This window comes from Pollicipes pollicipes, unplaced genomic scaffold (genome assembly GCF_011947565.3).
Source record: "Pollicipes pollicipes isolate AB1234 unplaced genomic scaffold, Ppol_2.1 Scaffold_7261;HRSCAF=8764_pilon_pilon_pilon, whole genome shotgun sequence".
Lineage (NCBI taxonomy): Eukaryota > Metazoa > Arthropoda > Thecostraca > Pollicipedomorpha > Pollicipedidae > Pollicipes > Pollicipes pollicipes.
This window is the reverse complement of record NW_023597054.1, coordinates 9695529-9716752: the sequence shown is the minus strand read 5'-3', so window position 1 is coordinate 9716752 and position 21224 is coordinate 9695529. Positions and strand designations below refer to the sequence as shown.

Here is a 21224-nt window from a genome sequence, read left to right as displayed (position 1 = left end):
GCCTTCAGTGCCCCGAACGGGACGACTGACGCATGCTTCAATCTCGGGGGTATTCTACCGTTTGGCAAACTGTTGATTTCCTCCGCCATTCATCTGTAACTCAGGTGGCCTCCCCGATACCAGAACGCGCTTGCATTCAAGTGCTGATGAAGCGATTGGAGCTCATTGCAAGTGGTGGAGGTCACGAAAGCATGTTCCGACCTTCAAAGTAGCAGTAAATCGCACCCATGCTCTGACCCCACAGCAGATGTTCCTCGAGCCGCAGCCAAGGCCATTCCTTTTGAACTACGAAACGCATGGTGCTCAAACTCCCCTGAATGACTGTTGTTTGGTCTGAACGCCACGTGGCGGCCCTGGCGAGGTCGGCGCGGCGCGGCTCTTAAATTGCCGCTCCCTGCGGTTGGCGTGACCTGGCGACGTTAACAGCCTTGCATTCGCCGCTGCTAAACGAGCTTGTTTACGCCAGGCGCCGATGCTGCGGGGGCACGCCGCCGCATGCGGCACTCTTGGCAGGCGGGTCTCCAGCAGTGGTGGCGTCTTCGACCCCTGTGAGAGGGGGAGCGAAGGTCTCCGTCCCCCTCTGGTTACGACCGCAGGCAGTTGCAGTCCGGTCAGCACGAACGTACAGGGAACTCAGGAAATGTGTGGCATCACTTACTATTCACACGAAGGAGACGTGTGGCTGGACTGGAGGCTGTTGGGTAGGAGAACGAATGCATAAAGTTTCAGGTAGGTTATCCATTGCTGAAATCAGCGGTCACGTGGAATGGACCGAGCTGCCCGGCGGGCCCTCCCTTCCTGATCGGGTGAGAGGCAGGCGACGCCACACAGCCTCTGCAGGTAACTGTGTCGAAGTCCCCAATGACAAACATGGGATAAAAAACGGGAGATGCAAAGATTTTACCAGACCATTCTTCGATTGCATTCGGATAGGTGGTGTCGACATGGCTATGCAGTAGCGGGGAGGGGGGGGGGGGGGCCGAGGGCCCAGTGAGTCTTGCTGGAACTGTGACAAACGTAATGGCTTTGATGTCGCTGTGCCGTTAAACTCCAAATGACCGAGCTACGATATACGTGTGCGGCCCGGCTCAGCCGCCACGCCTGCTGTGAGCTAATGCACTTTGAATATAATGCTAATGCATTTAAATTAAGATATCCGTTACGAAATGATATTGTAAGGCTATTAGGTAATGGAATGAAGAAGAAGACCAATTCTCCAAAATTAATCCAGCATAAGTTGTTGCGTGCTCTGCAAGCCAGTTGTTTTATTGATTTCACCCCCGTTCGATTTAATGAAAAAAAAACGTTAAGTTTTGGCATTTCGGAGAAGTTTAAGAGCACTGCCCATTGTGAAGAAGCCTAAGAACACTTATCAAAACTGGTGTAGATATTGACAGATGTAGTCCAGACCTAGCGCCACAGGGACAGTAAATTAACAGATTCTGCTTGAGAGAAACGGACAATTGTGGGTTTGTGCGCATGAGTGTGCCGATGTGCGCCGACGGTCACGCGCTGTCGTGCGCCAGCCATGGATCCGCCAACCTTGGCACGTCAGAAGAATGTGTATTGCCCACACCATTGATACCCATAACCACAACTCCGCTCATTACGAATTTGTTGGGGCGTCGTGCGCAAGCGTAACATTTAATGTCAGCAAGAATTACCTTGTCTGTGACCTTTAAGTTTTTGCGTTTTCGGCCTCAGTTTTATGCTGGACGTCAATAGCGCTCAATATACGAACATGTTTGAATAAGGTCGGGGTGGGAGAGGGCGATGGTTGGTGGGGTGAGGGTGGGGGTCATATCAGAATTTTTAGGAGCTCGAAGCGGAGTAAAGAGAGGAAACGAAACAAAAAATATTGTTTTGAATGGAAGAAGTGAGAATGGTTTTCAAGTATGCGGAGGAAACTGCAGGGGAGGAATTCCAGCTTGGGAACTTGGGGGGACACACCCGCTGACCCCATTGATTACAGTCACGTGGTGGACACGTAGTACCATTTCCGGATTTCTTTGTTGTTTCCTCATTACCTTTTCCGTATTTCTTTGTTATTGCATTGTACCGAACTACTACTCACCAGTGGGATGCCCTGTCCGACGTTTGGTGGGCAAGGCCATAGCGAAGGTGAAAACTATCTGCCAGTGTCATGTAACTAATGCCAGAAAATAAGTCGTTGAACTAGACATGTCTGGCTTCAGGGTGCATCTTCGGCAAACAAAACGATCATCTTTGATCAATGGGCTGGGACGGCCACATGGTGTGAAAATCTAACTGGCAAATGCAAGGATTCAAAGCATTTGCTGTATTTGCGTGTTTTCGTTTTTCACCATAATGGATTCGCTGCCTCAGTTGTTCACTGTTACGATCTTTCGAGCAGGTGGCATTTAGCCGAAACGCCTCGGATGTGATTCATTAAAATGATAGCGACTGATAAATGTATGTCGGAGACTATATGGACTGTACACTGCATGCATACGTGATGCTGGGCGTGATACACAGAATGTTGTATAAAAGCGAAATCACCAAAGCTTCCCGCCCCACTACCACCATCACCTAGACGTGGCCGTCGTGCTCTCGCCATGTAGCGTGCTAACCTCTGGCCGGCATGGCTCTGTTTAGATGGCTGAGCCGCAAGTCAAAGCCGGTGCAGTCGCCGGTGGAGCTGTTCAGCCGCCGCGTCAACAACTCGGACCTGCGCTCGTCTTACTTCGACCGCGACGGCGTGTTCGTGCCACCGACCGACATGCTGTGGCAGCGCCGCCGCCGTCTGTACCGCCTGCCAACGGACGTGTTCTCGATGACGCGCGCCCACTGCCAGGACTTGCTCGGCGATCGGCAGCTGTTCGAGACCTTGCGCCGGCGCCGCTTCGATGTGGCCCTGGTCGACATCATCTCCAACGAGTGCGGCCTGGCGCTGGCCGCGGCGCTCCAGCTGCCCGTGGTCGGCTTCTGGGGCTTCAGCTTCGTCGGTGGAGAGGTGGGTTTCGGCCCAGGTTGCCAGTCAAAGGATCGGTGGCGGGGAGGGTGGTCTCAGTGATCCGTCCTTGCAGCACAATGGGCGGCCAGTGAGTCGTTCCAGGAAAATTAGTAGGAGCAGACAATGGATATCGAATTTCTCAGACATTGCAGCTTTTTCTGTGACTGTTTGGTGCAGCACGGAACCAAACATCTTATCAGATTGCTGACGATGTACAATGTTGGAGTACATGCTCTAAGCGGAATGGATTCGGCTGCAGCACAATATCGTAATTTTTCATCGGCAGCCTATTCGTCTGCTGGGTTAGTTGTAGGCATCACAACGAAACGTCGGCTGACACCGACTCCGTGACGCCAGTCATGCACTGACGTCTAGCGTGCCGGCAGAGCCACGCGACGTCGACGATGAATCTGCCGTCGGTGACCCCCACCTTCCTGTCGGACACGGGGCCGCAGATGAGTCTCAGCGAGCGGCTCTACAATACCATCTGCATGATCACTCACAAGGTGCTGCTACAGCTGCAGTTCCGCATCGTCGACGGCTACATCGAGGTCAGACCAGATTGAGTGGGCGGTGCAGGTCGCGTCAGCTCAGGTTAGCTCATGGATCGGGTCACGTCTAGTCGGGAAGTGTACCTGGTGTTCGGATAACGTGCAGCAGATGCGGTGCACATGGCATATGCGATCTGATATGCAATGCGATTCTCTGATGACATTCATCGTTCACGATTTCTAGTGAGCCGCAATAGAATAAGCAGAAAGCGTTTTGCGTTTGCTTGTTACAACTAGGCCCCCTCGCACTTTTATATGTCACGGTAAATGGCAAATGACGAAAACAATATCCATACAATTAGGCAAACAAGGAGGCATAAGTTGCGAAGAAGGCGGCGGCAAGTAAGCAATTTAACACGTAAATGATCCACATCTACCCCACTGCACTCCGCTGGCATTTGATCCACATTTGCCCCACGGCACTCCGCTCGCATTTGAAATGGCATGTTCTGTTCCGTCATTTGTATTGTCGCAGCCAGCGACTGCCGTTGCGCTTCTGGCACTGATGTTATCGCCAACAGAAGTACTACCCCGAGGTGCCGCGCGCGGCCTCCCTGGTCAGCAATATCGCCGTGGTGCTGGTGCACACCAACTTCCTGGCGTCTCAGCCCGTCCTGCTGCCGCCTAACGTGCAGATGATCGGCTGCACCCAGTGTCGGGAGGCCAGGCCGCTACCTAAGGTCAGACTGACCTGGCTGCCGTCCGTCGGCGCCGGCTTCAAGCGCACGCCGCTCGGGCGGGGTTGGTGGTTTATTGTTTATTGCCATGAACATCAACCTGCGGCCGACCAATTGCTGATGCAGTCACGATGTAAATGTAATCATCTACACACATAGCAATGCAGGCAACGCAAGCATGTATATATATATATATATATATATATATATACATGCATTGGTAAAAGCTGGCAGAACATGTATTTTTGTGCAGCCATTGTACCTGCCAAACGAGGTTAAATGAAATATGGGGTCGATCGAGCAAACCCAGAAAACAGATCATTAAACCTGAATGTGCCCTGGTTCTTCAACAATGTCCATCTATATATATATATATATATATATATATATATATATATATATGTATCTTTGTGTGTGTGTGTGTGTGTGTGTGTGTGTGTGTGTGTGTGTGTGTGTGTGTGTGTGTGTGTGTGTGTGTGTGTGTGTGTGTGTGTGTGTGTGTGTGTGTGTGTGTGTGTGTGTGTGTGTGTGTGTGTGTGTGTGTGTGTGTGTGTGTGTGTGTGTGTGTGTGTGTGTGTGTGTGTGTGTGTGTGTGTGTGTGTGTGTGTGTGTGTGTGTGTGTGTGTGTGTGTGTGTGTGTGTGTGTGTGTGTGTGTGTGTGTGGTGTGTGTGTGTGTGTGTGTGTGTGTGTGTGTGTGTGTGTGTGTGTGTGTGTGTGTGGTGTGTGTGTGTGTGTGTGTGTGTGTGTGTGTGTGTGTGTGTGTGTGTGTGTGTGTGTGTGTGTGTGTGTGTGTGTGTGTGTGTGTGTGTGTGTGTGTGTGTGTGTGTGTGTGTGTGTGTGTGTGTGTGTGTGTGTGTGTGTGTGTGTGTGTGTGTGTGTGTGTGTGTGTGTGTGTGTGTGTGTGGTGTGTGTGTGTGTGTGTGTGTGTGTGTGTGTGTGTGTGTGTGTGTGTGTGTGTGTTGTGTGTGTGGTGTGTGTGTGTGAGGGTACTTTCCAAACCGTCAGTCTAGCGAGTACAATCGCATACGCGCCACATAAAAGCACCAAGACGTACGTACATAGTTCCGCACGCATGTTTTGTAAAAACAGATGGCGGATGAAAAAGTCAACTCCGCGGTGACCATCTGAAAAGGCGTTGTTGCTACCTACTAAGCTCAACTGTGCGATGAACCCGGGTTCCGTAGCGGGGTCATGGGTGTGCCATTTTGCCGTAATGAGAGTAGCAGCAGCATCTGCGACTGCAGATGGGCTGTGCTTGAGGTAACGCACCACCTTGCCTACCTCGACGCGCAGGGTACCAGCCGGCAGGGAGCCCCCAGTCTGTGGGGCATACCCTAGTGTCAAAGGCGCACCCACGGATGGGTGATTAGAGCCGCCCTCACTTCCGCCGCCCAACAACAAGCCTGACCGTATCTGAATGCAATTCCGGCCGTATGTCAGCATATCGCCCTCCAAAAGCTTATACCGACGGATGACATGACTCGCCATCCTCGCGATAATGGCTGGCGCTGCCGCCACTCGCCGTTTCCGTCCGTTGGGCGCCTGTTGGTCATGACGGCCCGGTTCTGCACCATCGCTCTCATGCGACGGCACGCTGGATGATTGGGTGGTGACTGGTGTCATCTACTTGAGGAGGCAGCCGATAGGTGGCACTGTATCCGAGGTGTCAGTCACACTGATGTTACTTTCGTAGTTACCAGTTTCTGAGCCACACGCCCGCAATAATGGGGAGAGTATTTCGGGGAGAGCATTTCGGGGAGAGTATTTCGGGGAGAGTATTTCCAGGCCACTTACGCATTCATGACACCATTTGAATGGCATTCAAATCCTGCCAATCCATATGTCATGCAGCGGTCAAAAACGAGAAAAAATCATGGTCAAATCGTTCATATCTGGCGTTCGTGAACCCAATTTTTGGATATAACGGTCGTCAACTGGCTCTCAATGAATGTTATGTAAGGTTCGGGGACGTAACCAAACAATGACGTATCAAAGAACATATTTACTTAAGTGCGCTTGTTTCGTCTTATCTGATCTTTGCTTCCAATATCTTTAAATGCGAAACATCCACAGAAAATGTTTCAGCCGTCTCCTGGTTACCAAGCCACGTTACCACACGACTTACATATCAAGTACCAAGGCATTAGTCACCATTAATGGCCGGGAAATGACACGGCGAAAAGATGGCGCATATGCTTAAGAGCTGTGCGTGAATGATTTGTGGAAAAAAAAAACAATTGGGGCGTCGTTGGCAGCAAAAGCGTGGACCGTTGAGGAATCGATCTAAATTATTTATTACATATCGGCCAATACCTTACACACAATTTCGGTTCACTGTCCGATGTATGGTATGATATCAAACAGTATGAAATTATATTTGTTGGCCCTTAAAATCAACATAAACAATTTCTGACTTGCTGAGGACTTTTGTGGCAGGCAAGGTCCAGCGCTACAGCGTGGTATGACAGTGGGCACTGGATAAGACAGCGTGAGCGGGCCACAGTTGGCATCCAAGTGGGTGGTGGAAGAGCGCTGGACCAATGAGATCTCTGTCCGACGCGCAGGAGTATGAGGACTTCATGCAGAGCGCTGGCGAGCACGGCGTCATCGTCTTCAGCCTCGGCATCACGGGCTACGAGGCGCTGTCGGTGCCGGACGACTACATCCACGCATTCATGAACGTCTTCGGCAAGCTCAAACAGAAGGTGTGGGGCTGTGTGATGTCCTTGTGTATATCCCTAAGCGTGGGTGTCTGCTAATTGCTTTTTTAACCTTTGTCCTTGGTATCCGCGTATTATCATGTCTCAGTGCACGAAATGCCCTTTTTGGTGGCCGATTACTAATTTCAAAAGCACCTGTTCGGTGAAGACCACACCCTGACGAGGATCTAACGTATGGATAGAGTGTTGGCTGCTGAGCACCTGAGGGCGGTTGTTTCTATAGGTACTAATATGTCCTTCAAAACTTACCTCTGAACCGTACCATGCCTGCGTGTACAAGGGAAGTTGGTTGTGCCATGCGCAATCTGGCTGGTTTATTTTAACGAAATGAAGCGATTGCTACCTACTTGGTGTGTCATGTTCTTAAAGAGCATGCAGGGATTTCGGCTCGGTGATTTCTTTCAGGAAGAGACATGGATACTGGCGGAGTGCACGTTTTAATATCTATTTTGGGCCATGACTGCGGCGCCCGATCGGCACGGAGGCGTAGCTGTCGCTCGGAGCCCTGACTGTCGTTCAGGGGCCTGGCTGTCGCTCAGAGGCCTGCCTGTCGCTCGGAGTCCGGACTGTCGCTCAGAGGCCTGGCTGTCGCTCAGGGGCCTGGCTGTCGCTCAGGGGCATGGCTGTCGTTCAAAGGCCTAGCCGTCGCTCAAAGCCCTGGCTGTTGTTCAGAGCCCTGGCTGCCGTTCAGAGGCGTTGCTGCCGCTCTTCATCACGGCGTACTGCACTGATGGGCTCCGACTGGTTCACCAGGTTCTGATGCGCTTCACCGCCTCTCGGCTGTCCACCATCCCCGACAACGTCAAGGTGGTGGAGTGGCTGCCGCAAATAGACGTCCTCGGTGAGACCAGCAAAGAGCCGCCCCTCCGCGTTCGGACGAGTGCGGATAGGTTGCGCCATATGATAGGTCTATGGCGCAACCTATAGACCTATCATGGACATGACAGGTCTATGGCCATAGCTTTGCATTTATGTGAATGGAGGTATTTTGTGGTCTAACGACGCACACAGCAGGTATTGGGTCGTTTCAAGAGTAGATAAAAAATAGTTTCTGACGCTACAGTAAGTCGTGGTCGTTGTTCCAAGGTAGTGAGACTCTATCAAACATAACGATGTACGTTGTTTCCTCCAAAGGACACCCACAGACTCGAGCCTTCATCAGTCACTGCGGCATGAACGGCATTATGGAGGCCTTTTATCACGGCGTTCCACTCCGTAAGTACGGGCTTCGGCAGGGTTGGCGTCGCTTTAACGAAAAAAAGAAGATTAAAATCGGACGTATCAGAGCTCCCATACTTGCTGCAGAAGACATTAACCTTATTTCATGGTGAGCTATCCTGTCTTGATTTGCTGCCTGTTGCCTGCCGTCCACTGCCTGTCTTTATTATTACTGTCGCCGTCTTTTCCGTTTCAGTCGGAGTGCCCATATTCGGTGACCAGGGAGACAATGCTAAGTTCATGCACTTCCGTGAACTGGGCATTGGGCTGGACAAGTTCGGCCTCACGGAAGACATCCTCATGGAGTCACTTAACAAGCTGCTCTATACAGAGAAGTAAGCCTTTGTGACCGCGCCGAATGCAGCCCCGACATAACAATCACCCCACATTTTGTTCAGCAATTGCGCGTACCATGATTTAGCCGTATAAAAGTGTGATGATTGTCATGATAAACCCCCCCCCCCCGCTCACCACTGCGCTCGTGCATGCCTGTTTATGTCTAACAATTGTCATTGCCGGGTGTCACTAACAACGTGAGCGGGGGCGATCAGCCTCAAAGACACGGAAGCGGTGTGAACATATACATTGTATTTCGCTTACTCCGTCCGTGATCGGTCGACGTTCTGGTGGTGACGGACGAAAGTAGACATAACGAGCGCGGCGCGGGCCAGGCTTTACTCTTCTTTGAAGTCGAATGTATGCCTGGCTCCAGCATGCGGATCAAGGTGCGTCCCTTCTGGCCGAAAACTTCGGAGACTGACCCTTCAGCAGTCAGAGATCGTAGCCTCTCCGCGTGGACCGTTGTGCGCCGCTGGACCGGCGCGCCTCAGCGGTGCCCCGCCGGGAGTGAGGTGGTAACGTGGCCGCGCCGGCAGGTACCGCGACAACGTGCGCCGCGTGGCTGACATCTGGCGGACGGAACGCGAGTCAGCCACCGACCGCGCCCTCCACTGGATCCAGCTCGTCTCGAAGTTCGGCACGCCGCACCACCTTCGCATCGTTGACGGACACTTGCGCTGGTACCAATACTGGTTACTGGACGTGGTGGCTATGTTCGCGGCGGTGCTGGCTGCGGTGCTGACGCTGGCGGTGCTGAGCTGCCGGCGCTGCATGCACTGCGGCGCAAGGGTCGGCCGGGCCACCTCCCCTGGCCGAGTCAAGGCCAAGATCCAGTAGCGCCTGGCTGAGGTGGTGACGGACTGGGAACAGGGCTCGGTGTCAAGCAAAGTCAGCGCACGGGTTACACGACAATGTGAGCGTGCAATGACGGGGGGGGGGGGGGGGGCGGCTCACTGGCTGCTTCCCTTGCTAGCCGACAGAGGGCGGGCCGTTGCTCTCCATACGTGCTATAGGTGGGGCCAGTAAAATCCGTGATATGATTGTGTTCAGCACATCAGCGAGCCATTCAAGCGTCGCGTCATCTTCTATATACTTGATAGACCAGCCTAATCTATTGAGTCTTCCCTGGTCAGCTTTTCCATGTGGGCTTTTTCTTGTCACAAAAATGGCACACGGCACATGCCATATGACATATGAATATATGATATATGACACGGGACTTTTCAGGGTTGTTTCCCTTTTATCAATACACACAAGTAGATAGTCTGCTCAGTTCCAGTTGTAGTTTATACCCTGCTCATGAAACATGCTAATCAATCGTATCGCGCGCTGAACCGAGGAGTTACCGCAGCTAGCGCCGGTTCCCATGGCAAATGGCCAACTCCCTGCAACCTCATCCCCAGCACTTACCAAGCGTCTCGTTTGCAATGTAACCGGTTAAGTAGCCAGTAAAGCTTGGGATTTGGGGCTGATACACTGTACCCGATATGTAGCCAGTAAAGCTCGGGCTTTTTGGCCATGGCAGCCCGGCTGCAGCATGACCGTACAAGACTACTTTATAAGTTAGTTCTTAGCCTGCAAAATCATATATATATATATATATATATATATATATATATATATGTGTGTGTGTGTGTATGTATATATAAATAGCAATCTGCCTTACTTCAATTAGTTATGCTTCATTCATGTTCTCCGTACCAAAAGATGTTTTCCAACAGTAGTGCACAATTTTTCATCCTTTGAAACTCAAAACACACACACACACACACACACACACACACACATATATATATATATATATATATATATATATATATATATATATATATATACCGTGGCAGGACAGCCTAAGCCAAAACCAAGCTTGTGTTACATATCGCTAGCCTACACTTCTGCTATAGGTAGCATTCTCGTGTGACACCTCGATCATGTTCTTCACAATTAAATGGAGTGCCCCACCTTTGGGTCACATTTCAAAAGCATACTCTCTTGAAACATCAGTACTTGTTACGTCTGATAACAACACTGGGTAGTGCCACTGCAGCACTGTCAAAACAGAGGTATCGAACTATGTACATCGATTTTAATTATTTTTTGGTCTAAATTACGCTGGCAAATTACACTGTACCAACACTATGCTTCTTTCCTGCAGTCACGAATGTCATGACGGCAACAACCGTACGCACCTCTACTAATACGAATAAAAAAACTCCTGCGATTGGTCCAGCGCGAACACAAGCCGGTTACCGATAAGTCGGTTGGTTGCAGTTTGAACCAGTGCGTCACATTGGTCGTATGATGTCCCCATTCCCAAAGCCAAAGTGCGCCTCGAAAAGAGTCACTGTGGTAAACGCCGTAGGAAAGGAATCAAAGCTATAATGCAATGTCTCATTGAATTCGCGCAATAATAGATTCAGTGTTCGCATATATTTTGTCAAAGCCAAGTGTTTAATGCCTTCGTAGCATTTATTGCACAAGCATTTGACACATTAGTGTGTTGCAAATATTACAGAACGGACACGCGGGAAAAACCAAGGCAAGATGAATGTTTTACTTTCATAGTGGTGAGCAGGGAGTCAAACGAGATTTCTCCCGCAGGGTCAACGACTTCATTCATTTCGAAAAAAAACTGGTATTGCTCATCAAATCGTACGCGTCTGATGTAACAATAAGTGAAAGTACAAAAAGGTGGGTACTCCCTTTAACAGCGATGATTTACATCTATAATGTTAAGATGCACGTAACCATTGCTGAGCTGGATTGTGCAAATGTGGATAAAAATACATGCACGTCGAACAGCAGAGTATGACGCCAAGCGTACATTTTGCTTTATACTTCTGATCCGCATGTGTGCACGGAGTGCGTTGGATATCTGGGAGAATGCGTGACATTCGGCAGTATGAAGGACAATGCGTGAGTAGCGGTGCAAAGGCTGCGTTAGAGTCTAGTAACGCGCTGCCGCGGTCGACACTCATGGCACCCAATGTTCGGGTGATTTGGGATAAATTGCCGTCGGTTGTAATCCGTTCAGACGTCTTTTGACCTGCTCAATCATCCCAGTCAGGACTTCAGCTCCACGTAGGCTTTGAAGTCATTCCAACAAGATTTACATCGAACTGGGCCCAATCGATCATTGAAGAAGACGACGGCCGCTAGCGCCGAAGTGGAGTCGCGATGTTCAAACTTTGGCTAAAATTCATATAGGATTCAAATGTGAATTACCCCGACGGTGCTTTTTACTTGTAGCATACAAACGCCGCAACTTTTAGTCAAGGAAAGAAAAACTGGCACACACTGTTCCACAGCCACAAGAGAATATCGAATACATCAACCGATAATGGCATGCTTCATCTTGCGACAGCTCTGGCTTGTGAGTCATTGACACATATAGGCTCCTCCGTGTGGCATTTAGTTTAAGCCCTGGACGGGTTTAAAAGGACAGTACTGATGCCCCACAGAAGGTGCTTATTACAGTCATCATGGAGCGATGCAGCACATCAGTAGGCAGACATAAGCTCCCATGAGACGCACAGACATGCCGTCCTGTTGTCATTTGGATTCTCCGTTGACATTAATACATATGAAGATCTTACTTTCGGGTTGCTTTGCGACTCCAGGAGAGCATCATCCAAAGAGTAATGCCTCGATGCGGTCTTATGTTTATCAGGGCTTGATGCCCATCACCTGCTAGGCCTTGGGTCCACTAAGACGATATCTATAACTGCCATTCGCTTTACGAGGATCGACCAAAAGCTGACAAAAGTGCGGACTGGGACTGTGGCCACATTAGCAGTGCGACGTTATAACGCAACGTCTGCCTAGCCCACGCTGGCAAAAAATACATGCTTGCATTCCATGACAGATGAGAGAGGCGATAGTAAATTTTAGCGAGAGGTAAATGTAACAAAAGCTTTCATTTTGCAACTGTCCGCCCGTCGGATCTGGCTTACGACGGCAAATGCGTAGTCATTTTCTGCCCTGCTTAACAAAGTTGGGACAGGCGATGGTAGACCAGTGCTACTCCTAAATTGTAGACATGTTTTGAGCACTGTATTAAATATGAGACTTGGGGGGAGGGGGGGGGGAGGAAGTCAGGGTCATACCGTACCTCTATGGATGGACAAAGTTTTGCAGGCGAAGCATAGTTCATTTGTCCACAAGCATGCGGCCCAGTTACCAGCAACTTATTATTTATTATGCTTGAGTTCCCTCTCCAAAATAGCGGCCGCACTTGGGGCATAATGTAACACCCTGTTCGGGTAGATTGTAACACTGTTGTAGCTGGACAAAACGACTATCTTATTCCTATTTGATTTGGGATGGCTCGCAACAGGGCAGGGATCACAAATAGGGGAGGGGGGGGGGGGGACTCCCAGACAGCTCGGCGGGCTGTACCTTCGGTGGAGGCCAGAAAGACAATCTAAAACACACATTTAATTAATGGGACATGCCATACCACTCTGTCACGGTGTGTGAAACAAAAGAGGGAGGAGATGCAAATTGAAGCGAGCGGCAAATCTATACCGAGGGTTTTTGGCTCGGTGAGAGCATCGCGTCTCGTGCATACTAGAATCGGCAAACATCGTCGGGCTCACATTTTCAGAGGTCCAAAAGCTAACCTATCCGAGCACGGTGGAAAGACATGAAAATACAAAGTTCATGGACCAAAACAGGAAGTGCTGGCCTGGCGTTGCTAGGTGCAAGGCAATCCTGGAGCACCACCCGCGGCTCTGCATCCGTTCACCACAGCCTTCCAGCTTCTCGAGGGCAACAAGCGACGGACTTCTCACAGGACTCACGGGACTGCGGGGAGTCAGTCGCCCGTGGGACGGCCGAGCGGCACGCCGCTTGCGTCACGGCGGAGTGTCAGGTCTCCCATGGACCGACGACGCCTACAGCCGCAGCGGTCTGCAGCAGCAAGGCCTGGTGGGAACCGATCCGGTGGGCCGGAAATGGCTGTTGTCCCCAGAAATCCTCCGCCCTCTTCACATAGCTTGTTCGAGTGAAGTAAAGCGGAAAAGGTATGAAATATTGTCTCTTTTTTAGGGAAAAAACAACACACGTCGTCGCGTCCCTTTTCTGGGGCGCCAGCGACTGCATCGGCTATGTTAGCGCTCAAAAGGCATGGCGCGGCCGGGAAAAGTACCTGGGCCCACACGTGGGCGTCCGATGCGCTATCAACCCGGCCAGCGCCGGGTCCATGCCGGCCTCATCTGGCATGGGATTCAAAGTAGTTTCAAAATGTGCGCCGCAGCTCCACGCTGATTCCCGCAGAAACTATGGACGTTTGATAACAAACAGCAGCCATTTCGGCGCACTAGGAGGTGCGCCATGCTCTGCAAGGATTAGGGCTATCCCTCTTTCGAGGTAGTATGTTCGTGCGTGTTTATATCACCTGTTGACTATGGGCATGACCAAAAAATTGAAGGGCGTTTTGTGGCCATTAATACGCCTGTCGCGATGACATCGAGATGCTCACAATGAAATATATTGCTAGAGTAAACATGTGGATCTATGTGCATACAAACTACATGTAAAGGAAAAGCTTAGAGCTAAGAAAAACAGAGTGTACAAAGCTGTAAAGTTGCAAAGAAAAATGTGCAGAACGTTTATGACAAGGCTGGATAGCCCAAAAGCTGTTAGGTAGGTATGTTGGTATTTACAAATAAGGAGTACCGGTAACTAAATGTAATCATAAGCAGCAATAAAATGTACATTGACGTCATCATTTGTCGTCCTTACATGATCACGTGATTTTCGGCATGATGCCACGCTGGGGACCAACGCGTCTGGACCCAAAATTTGCACCATCACTACTAAATGTCATTCGTTCCGGGTAGCATCCATGTGACATGAACCAGGTCAACAGTGCGGAATATTGCAAAAATTCGACACCGTTTTGATCCGGAATCGGACCCAGTTTTGTAAAAACCTTGGCTCATGCCGAGCCGAGACAAGTCCAAACAAAAAACAGGGCGCAAGCTCGATAAACAAGACAATGAAACCTATTGGCATATTGCTAAACAGGTACCGTCATTAATTAAACAAGCGCGTTTGCAGCGGCGATAAGCAGTTTCGAATGATTCTTGCCACGGATTAAAACTGTCGAAGCTACGTTGTGAATGTGAATCACACCTGCGCTGCCGGAGAAACACTTAGTCTATATGCACACATGCACACTGAGTACTCAGAACCATGACGTGGCAAGCCTGCAGACGTTGACATGTCCTTTGCTACATGACATGGCTTATCGGCATTATGAGTTGGGGTTTCAAATGGTGACAATAACCGACATTCAATGCACCAGAAACTACGAGTTAAACCACGTCACCAAGCTAGCATTGTCATATTAACAAACTCGACTTTTCAAGCTGTGCTAGTGGCCATGGCGACCATGAGTTATAATCATAAGCTGCGTCTATGGTTACCAGTGACAACGGACACGGCTTAAAATGTCGAGTTTTGACAAGATTATCAATGCACGGTTTCATTACGTCATTTAAAAGACCTCCTGGTAAACTGGTGTTTAGTTATTGCTGGCATAAGAATTGCCTCCTCATATTGTAGAAAATCCAGGAACTATTCACTTTCCTGACTTATATTGCGTAGCTTTTCAGAACTCAGGCACATTACCAGGGCGCCAACACAAAAACAGCACAACACATCGAAACAGAAACACACGCATTCATCTTTTTGCTATGCCGTTAATTGGGGTCAGCTGAAAGACTTATAACCTGACCTGATGATCTTCTGCGGGAGATACCTTCTGCAGGAAGACCTACTTTCGGAGGTTTCACGCTCGGAACACCCAAGCCCGGAGGACCTGCGCTCTGAATACCTGAGCTTGGAAGACCTGTGCCGGAAAGACCTTCTTCCGGCCGACTTCTCCCAAGGGGAAATCAGACCTAGGGTACGCATAATACCAACCTTTATATAGCAAATTTTTCCCAGATTTCGTTCACTTCTTCCGAAAGCCTCTTTCAGACGCCAATGGCCTCCTTTTGATTATGGAACGTTCTGTCTCGGTCACCTGGACCCGCTGTCAGCATGGTGAGGCCCCCTGAAATTACAAGGGAGCTAAAGATATACTTGCCCATTCTGGGCTGGAGTGATTTCTTCTGGAGGCTGGGCCAATCAAGTCGAACTAACCAACCACTAAATCTTGACTTATTTCTACTTGAAACTTGCCATATTTCTCCTCGGATTTCGGCCACTCGTGTTTACATCTCTGATGCAAAAATTTGGCTCCAAAAGTGTTTTGATGTTGCGCAACAGGAGGGCAGCCAGAGCCTTGCCAAGGGGGGCTCAGCGTTTACAGCGTTTACGGAGGGCCCCCTAACAGCGAAGGGGACACTCCAAAAAATAATCGGATGTGACCCATTTGTTATTAAGTACATGTCTCTCCTGTACATGTATATATATATATATATATATATATATATATATATATATATATAGGAATATTTTGGCAGAATCCTTTTTTTATCCATGTTCGATTACAAAACTGCTGACTCAGCGCTGACGAGCTTTTTGACCCATCGTTCTAGTTTCCGGGTCTTTGACTTGATATCCTCGCTTAGATTAAAGATGGTTCGCACAAAATTCCTCATATATTTATCGCTCCTTACATTCTAACGTTTCGAGATCCTATCTCACCGTCGGAGAAGACTGAATGGCACAAGAAATAAGTTTGAGTTTTAGAGGATAAACAAGTTGCGCACTTCTGTTGGAAACATCTTTTGGTACGGAGAACATAAATGAAGCATAACTAATTGAAGTAAGACAAAATCATATTTTCACTTTGATACACGTAAGAAACACTCGTAAACTTACTGATCGGAACGCAACACTCATCAGAAACTTTATTATAATTTTTATCTGAATTCTTGAACTATTAGGTGGTGGGCGGTGAGCACTATTGATGTGATTGTGGTAATAGTATTCTCATTGTGTCTTTGTAATGTCCGCATTATGAGTGTGTCTTATATGTGTCAACGTGAAAATAGGACTGACTTCAATTAGTTATGCTTCATTTATGTTCTCCGTACCAAAGGATGTTTTCCAACAGAAGCGCACAATTTTTTATCCTTTAAAACTCCAAACTTATTTCTTGGGCCATTCAGTCTTCTCCGACCATGAGATAGGACCTCGAAACGTTAGAATATAGGGAGCGTTGAATATATGCGTAATTTCGTGCGACCTATCTTTAATCTAAGCGATGATGCCAAGTCAAAACCCCGAAAACTAGAACGATGCGTCAAAAAGCTTGTCAATGCTGAGCCAGGAGTTAGTTTTAATCAAACATGTATATACACACACACATATATATATATATATATATATATATATATATATATAGCACATTTTCATCTTTAATAACTGGGATATAGGCCAGACGCTACCACGAGATCAATTCTGTCTTAAGTTTATACTAAATAAACTGACAAAATCACGCGTTAAATGACTGTAGGGAATAAATCGCCGGCATTCCTCATTTTACAATGGTCCAGTGGGCTCTTTTTAAGTGGATAGAACTCAGAAACTTCGTAAGGATTTTTATCTGAATTGTACGGGAATAGCAAGCATTCCGCGAATCTAGATTAAAGATCAAAATGGGTCAACAATTTGTATTAGCATGCTAGGTCATGCTTGTCCGGATGTCTTGAACATTCAGTCAAAGCTGATTAGTGGTACAAATGATGCAATACAGTTTTGAGTATGCGCGCTCGCATATCTTTTTGAAACAAAATACTCAGCGTTAGGCGTTGCAGTCTCCTTGGGGCGCGCAGCGTCCGTTTCCCAGACGCGCAGCGTTTAACGCAGACGCGTGAACCATTACAAGATCGGAACCCCGCGCGCGGGCTCAAACATTTTGATGGCATTTGTTTCACTAGTCGGCTCTGCAGAATGATGAACGTTCTCAGGAAAGCATGGGATGGCCTTGTGCGTTTCGAACCCATTTCGACACACTCCATTTAGCGTTAATGAGACCCCTTATTTCTGTCCGGTAAAGGGAACCCCTAGAGTGCAACACTACGGGGCACATTGCTGTTCCTGGTCAAGAACTGAAGGGCCATTCTGTCGCACCGCGTTGTGTTTTCCGGCCGTACGCTGGCGACACGGGCGACATCTCCCGGCCAATCCGGAAGTCCCTGCGGGATGTATCACATCACATTGGTCCGCTCCCTGACACGGAAGGCCTTCTGACCTGCGCAGTTGACCCCGGATCGGCATATGAACCGTCATTGACGCAACAATATCCCTGCTCACCGCAGGTGGTCAAATAATTGGTAAATAAACTCCAATTGGGCTTAACGGGCCCATGCTGGAAAGGAGTTGGAGGACCCACCGTTCGGTGGTGGGGGCCCTGACTGGCACAGAACTCTTCTTTTACTTAAATGTGAGTACTCATCATAAGCTCTTGTTTTCTTCAATTGTCAGAGGATGCCGACCAACGTACGAGACACTGCCATTCAGGCTTCGCCCCTGTTGAATAAATCTCTCCCTTTACGACTCGAGGCCCCCTGTTGACACAGAATGCCCTGTTAGGCACTGTGGGCCCCTGAACAATACAGGAGCCCGGCCGAAGTAAATCGCGGGCCTGGCCTTATCCCTGCTTGGAAAATGGGTCCCGAGGGCTCAGACCAACACGGAGTTCACTGCTCGTTGTTCGTGATCTCTGGCGGAAACAGAGGGAACGCTCTGTTTCAGGCGTCACTATCGGTGCAAGGGATTATCTTTCTAAAATTCGAGGTCACGGCGAGGGTCCTTAATGAGATCTGCAACCAGCCCTTCGGACCGTTAGCTATCCCATCGGGCCTTCGATCCTTGGTCTCGAGAGACCCTTCGGCTCCTCTTCGGGCCCCCTCAAACACACCTTCGACTCGGGACAGTTTCTACCACATGACTCCTGTTCGGCACTGTGGCCCCTTACCGACACAGGAGCCCCTCATTGTATCAGGGACCGCGAGCATGGCAAATCTCGGACTCCGGCCCCGTCTCTGCTTGGGAAAGGGTCTCAAAGGCTCGGACGGACGTGGGGCCAACTGTTCGGTGTTCGTGGTCTCTGACCGACCTGGGCACCCGCATTGTCTCAGGGGTCCCTATAACGGTGCAAGAGGACCTCTGACTGGCATGTCAGGTCACGACCCTACAGAGCGCGATTCTTTATGTGGCCTTCAGCCAGTCCTCGGGCCCTTATGCCCGCCGATCGAGCCTTTGATATGCGGCTCCGGTGAGCCGTCCGGGCCCCTCTTCGGGCCTCATCAAACACTTCCCTTGGTCCGCTCGGGGCCTTTGCAAGCACAGCACCCTCAGTTAGGCACTGTGGGCCCCTGAAAGATACAAGGCCCTCTACTAGTGTAAATCACTGGCCCGGCTTCATAGCTGATTGGGAAGTGGGTCCTCATGCCCATACCGACACGGGACCGACTATGTGGTACAGTGGTACCTGACCGACATATAGCCCAATGTTGACGCAGGGGTCACCAATTGGCGCAAAGGGCCCTCTGCCCATTATATGAGGTCTGGATTCGTAGGTCTGGACCCCTGAATAGGACTCTGACCAGCTCTTTATGTCCTTACACCCTCCAAGCGGGCCCTTGATTGTCAGACCGGGTGGACCCTTCCAGTTTCTTCGGGCATCCTCGAACGCTGCCTCTGGCCGACTCGGGGCCCCTTGACAACACAGGACCCCTGTTAGGCGCTGTGGGGCCCCGAGCAATATAAATCGCTGACTCCGGCTTTGTCCCTGCTTGAGAAATGGGCCCTTAGGCCTATAACGCCACGGAACTCACTGTCCGTTACTGGTGGAATCGGACCGAAATGTACGCTCTTATCGACTCAGTGGGCCCCTGATCAGCGTGCAGGGCCATCTGGCTGGCATTTGAGTGCCCGACCCTGCGGACCGGAGCCCCTGAATGAGACCCTTGGCTGGCTTTTCGGACCCTTCGGGTACTCAAATCAGGCCCATAATAGTGGGATCCGAGTAGCCCTTCGGGCCCCTCGCAGCCTAAAGGGAGGGGGGGACGTGCCCCCTGTGCCCCCTGCCTGCACTACTGTGGCGCAATAACGTGATAGTCATAAAGTTTACATGATACTTATAATCGTGATATATCGTAGTCATGTATAATGATTACGATATTGATAGTGATGCGTTTAGACATTTGGTGTACTATCATTTCAGGCACTACATGAAATTTCCTTTTTCCCAGTTTTCCCATATGCATATATACATATATATATATATATATATATATATATATATATATATATATATATATATATATATACTGGGGGCTCAACTGTCATTTTCACACCTTTGGGGGGGGGGAGTCCCCAATGCTGACGTGAGCCCCCTCATTGCGCTTCTGAGCCCCCGCCCCTCCACCTCCAATGCATACGAGCAAAAAATGAAATACTGAGCTAAAGAAATACAGCATGTATCTAAACTGCTGGTACGCTAGGTGTCTGAACATAACACTGGCAATATCATCATCATAAATCATCATAAGCGCTATCACATCGGCTTCAAATGGAAGATACGATGTCAACATCAAAATCATTTGGGACCAACCAAATAAACGTTTTAATTTTCACTTTGACACCAAAGACGCAAATCAAAGTGGCCGAAATCCGGGGAGAAAGCAGGATTTGGGGGGGGGGAAGTGTGCTAAGTAACACCCCTGATGGCCAGCACGACACATTTGCAAGTTTTCTGCTGCGCCACGCTACCTTGTATCAGACCGAATCACCTATCCAACACAGTATTCAGCTGTCACCTGATGCACAGCTCAGTCCGATCGCGGCACTCAAGAGACGCAACCAACCCGTCTAAGCGCAGTGCGGGAGGCGACGTGAGCCCTGAACGCGAGAAGATCACTGTACTGTCGCCCGCATGGGCTGCATTAGCCCTCTCCATGCCGCCCCCCCCCCCCCCCCCCCCCCCCCTATGGGCGCCGCTTCGCCGCCACCTGCAAACGACACCGGGCCCGGCTGAGGCGCCGGCCTCCGCAGACAGCGGCGCGTATACTTTTCCTAAATGATCGCGGTCATTAGGGCGTTATTGATGATTGCCTATTGTTTTGAGTGCTGGCGCCGGCGGGCCGGGGCCGCCCGCGCGCGGACGGCGGCCGCCTCCCGAGCCCCAGCGGCGCCGGTCGGCCGCGGCTCGGCAACACGCGCGCCAGCCGGGCGCCGCGGCCGGCCCACAGTCGGCGGAGCGCGCGGCGGAGGTGGGGCGCGGCGAGCATTCCGCACGCCCGCCAGTATGTGCGGTGCCGATGTGGAAGAAATTAATGCAACCGATTCATAGGCAGAGGCGCATCCAGCGACTGATCAGACTCGGTGTGAGCGATGGCGTCGAGGCCGAGTGCGCGCCGGAGGACAGCGGTGTCTGTGCGACGGACAGCGAGTCGGAGCGCGAGCTGGTCAGGTCTCTGCTCAGCACGCTCCACATCGACAGCCTGAAGATGTTGTGCGAGGCGGTCGAGAGCGGGGGCGACTCGCTCGGCGCGTGCGTTGTTGTGCCGAAGCGTGAGTACGTGCTCAGGTCGAAGTGTGCCACGGCTGTTGTTTTGTTTTGTCGTTATTTCCGCTGGCCGGACGTGGATTGTGAACTGCGCCTCAGGCGACTCCTCGTCTGCCAGTGCGTCCAAGACGACTGCCAAACGTGCATAAATCCATATCATTGGAGCAGAGTCTACACACAAGGTGAGCTCTTCGGTGTGCGGTCGCATGGTT

General features: G+C 50.2%; 2 protein-coding genes across 4 annotated transcripts in view; both read left to right on the top strand.

Annotated features, from left to right (window-relative positions):
• LOC119113111 (UDP-glucuronosyltransferase 1A8) overlaps positions 1-9704 on the top strand; it is a gene marked incomplete at its 5' end in the record, with an annotated part of 11745 nt that extends 2041 nt beyond the window's left edge. Inside the window, 8 exon segments of the mRNA XM_037237445.1 lie at positions 2617-2974; positions 3361-3525; positions 4047-4205; positions 6768-6908; positions 7677-7764; positions 8058-8138; positions 8338-8476; positions 9017-9704. Coding sequence (XP_037093340.1) covers positions 2617-2974; positions 3361-3525; positions 4047-4205; positions 6768-6908; positions 7677-7764; positions 8058-8138; positions 8338-8476; positions 9017-9317 — 1432 coding nt within the window. The 3' untranslated portion in view covers positions 9318-9704.
• An 11001-nt stretch (positions 9705-20705) lies between these two features.
• The window catches only part of LOC119111942 (mothers against decapentaplegic homolog 6), a 28903-nt gene continuing 28384 nt past the window's right edge, over positions 20706-21224 (top strand). For all 3 annotated transcript variants that reach the window (XM_037235828.1, XM_037235827.1, XM_037235829.1), the window contains exon 1: positions 20706-21194. In XM_037235828.1, coding sequence (XP_037091723.1) covers positions 20765-21194 — 430 coding nt within the window. In that variant the 5' untranslated portion in view covers positions 20706-20764. The remainder of the gene's footprint in view (positions 21195-21224) is intronic.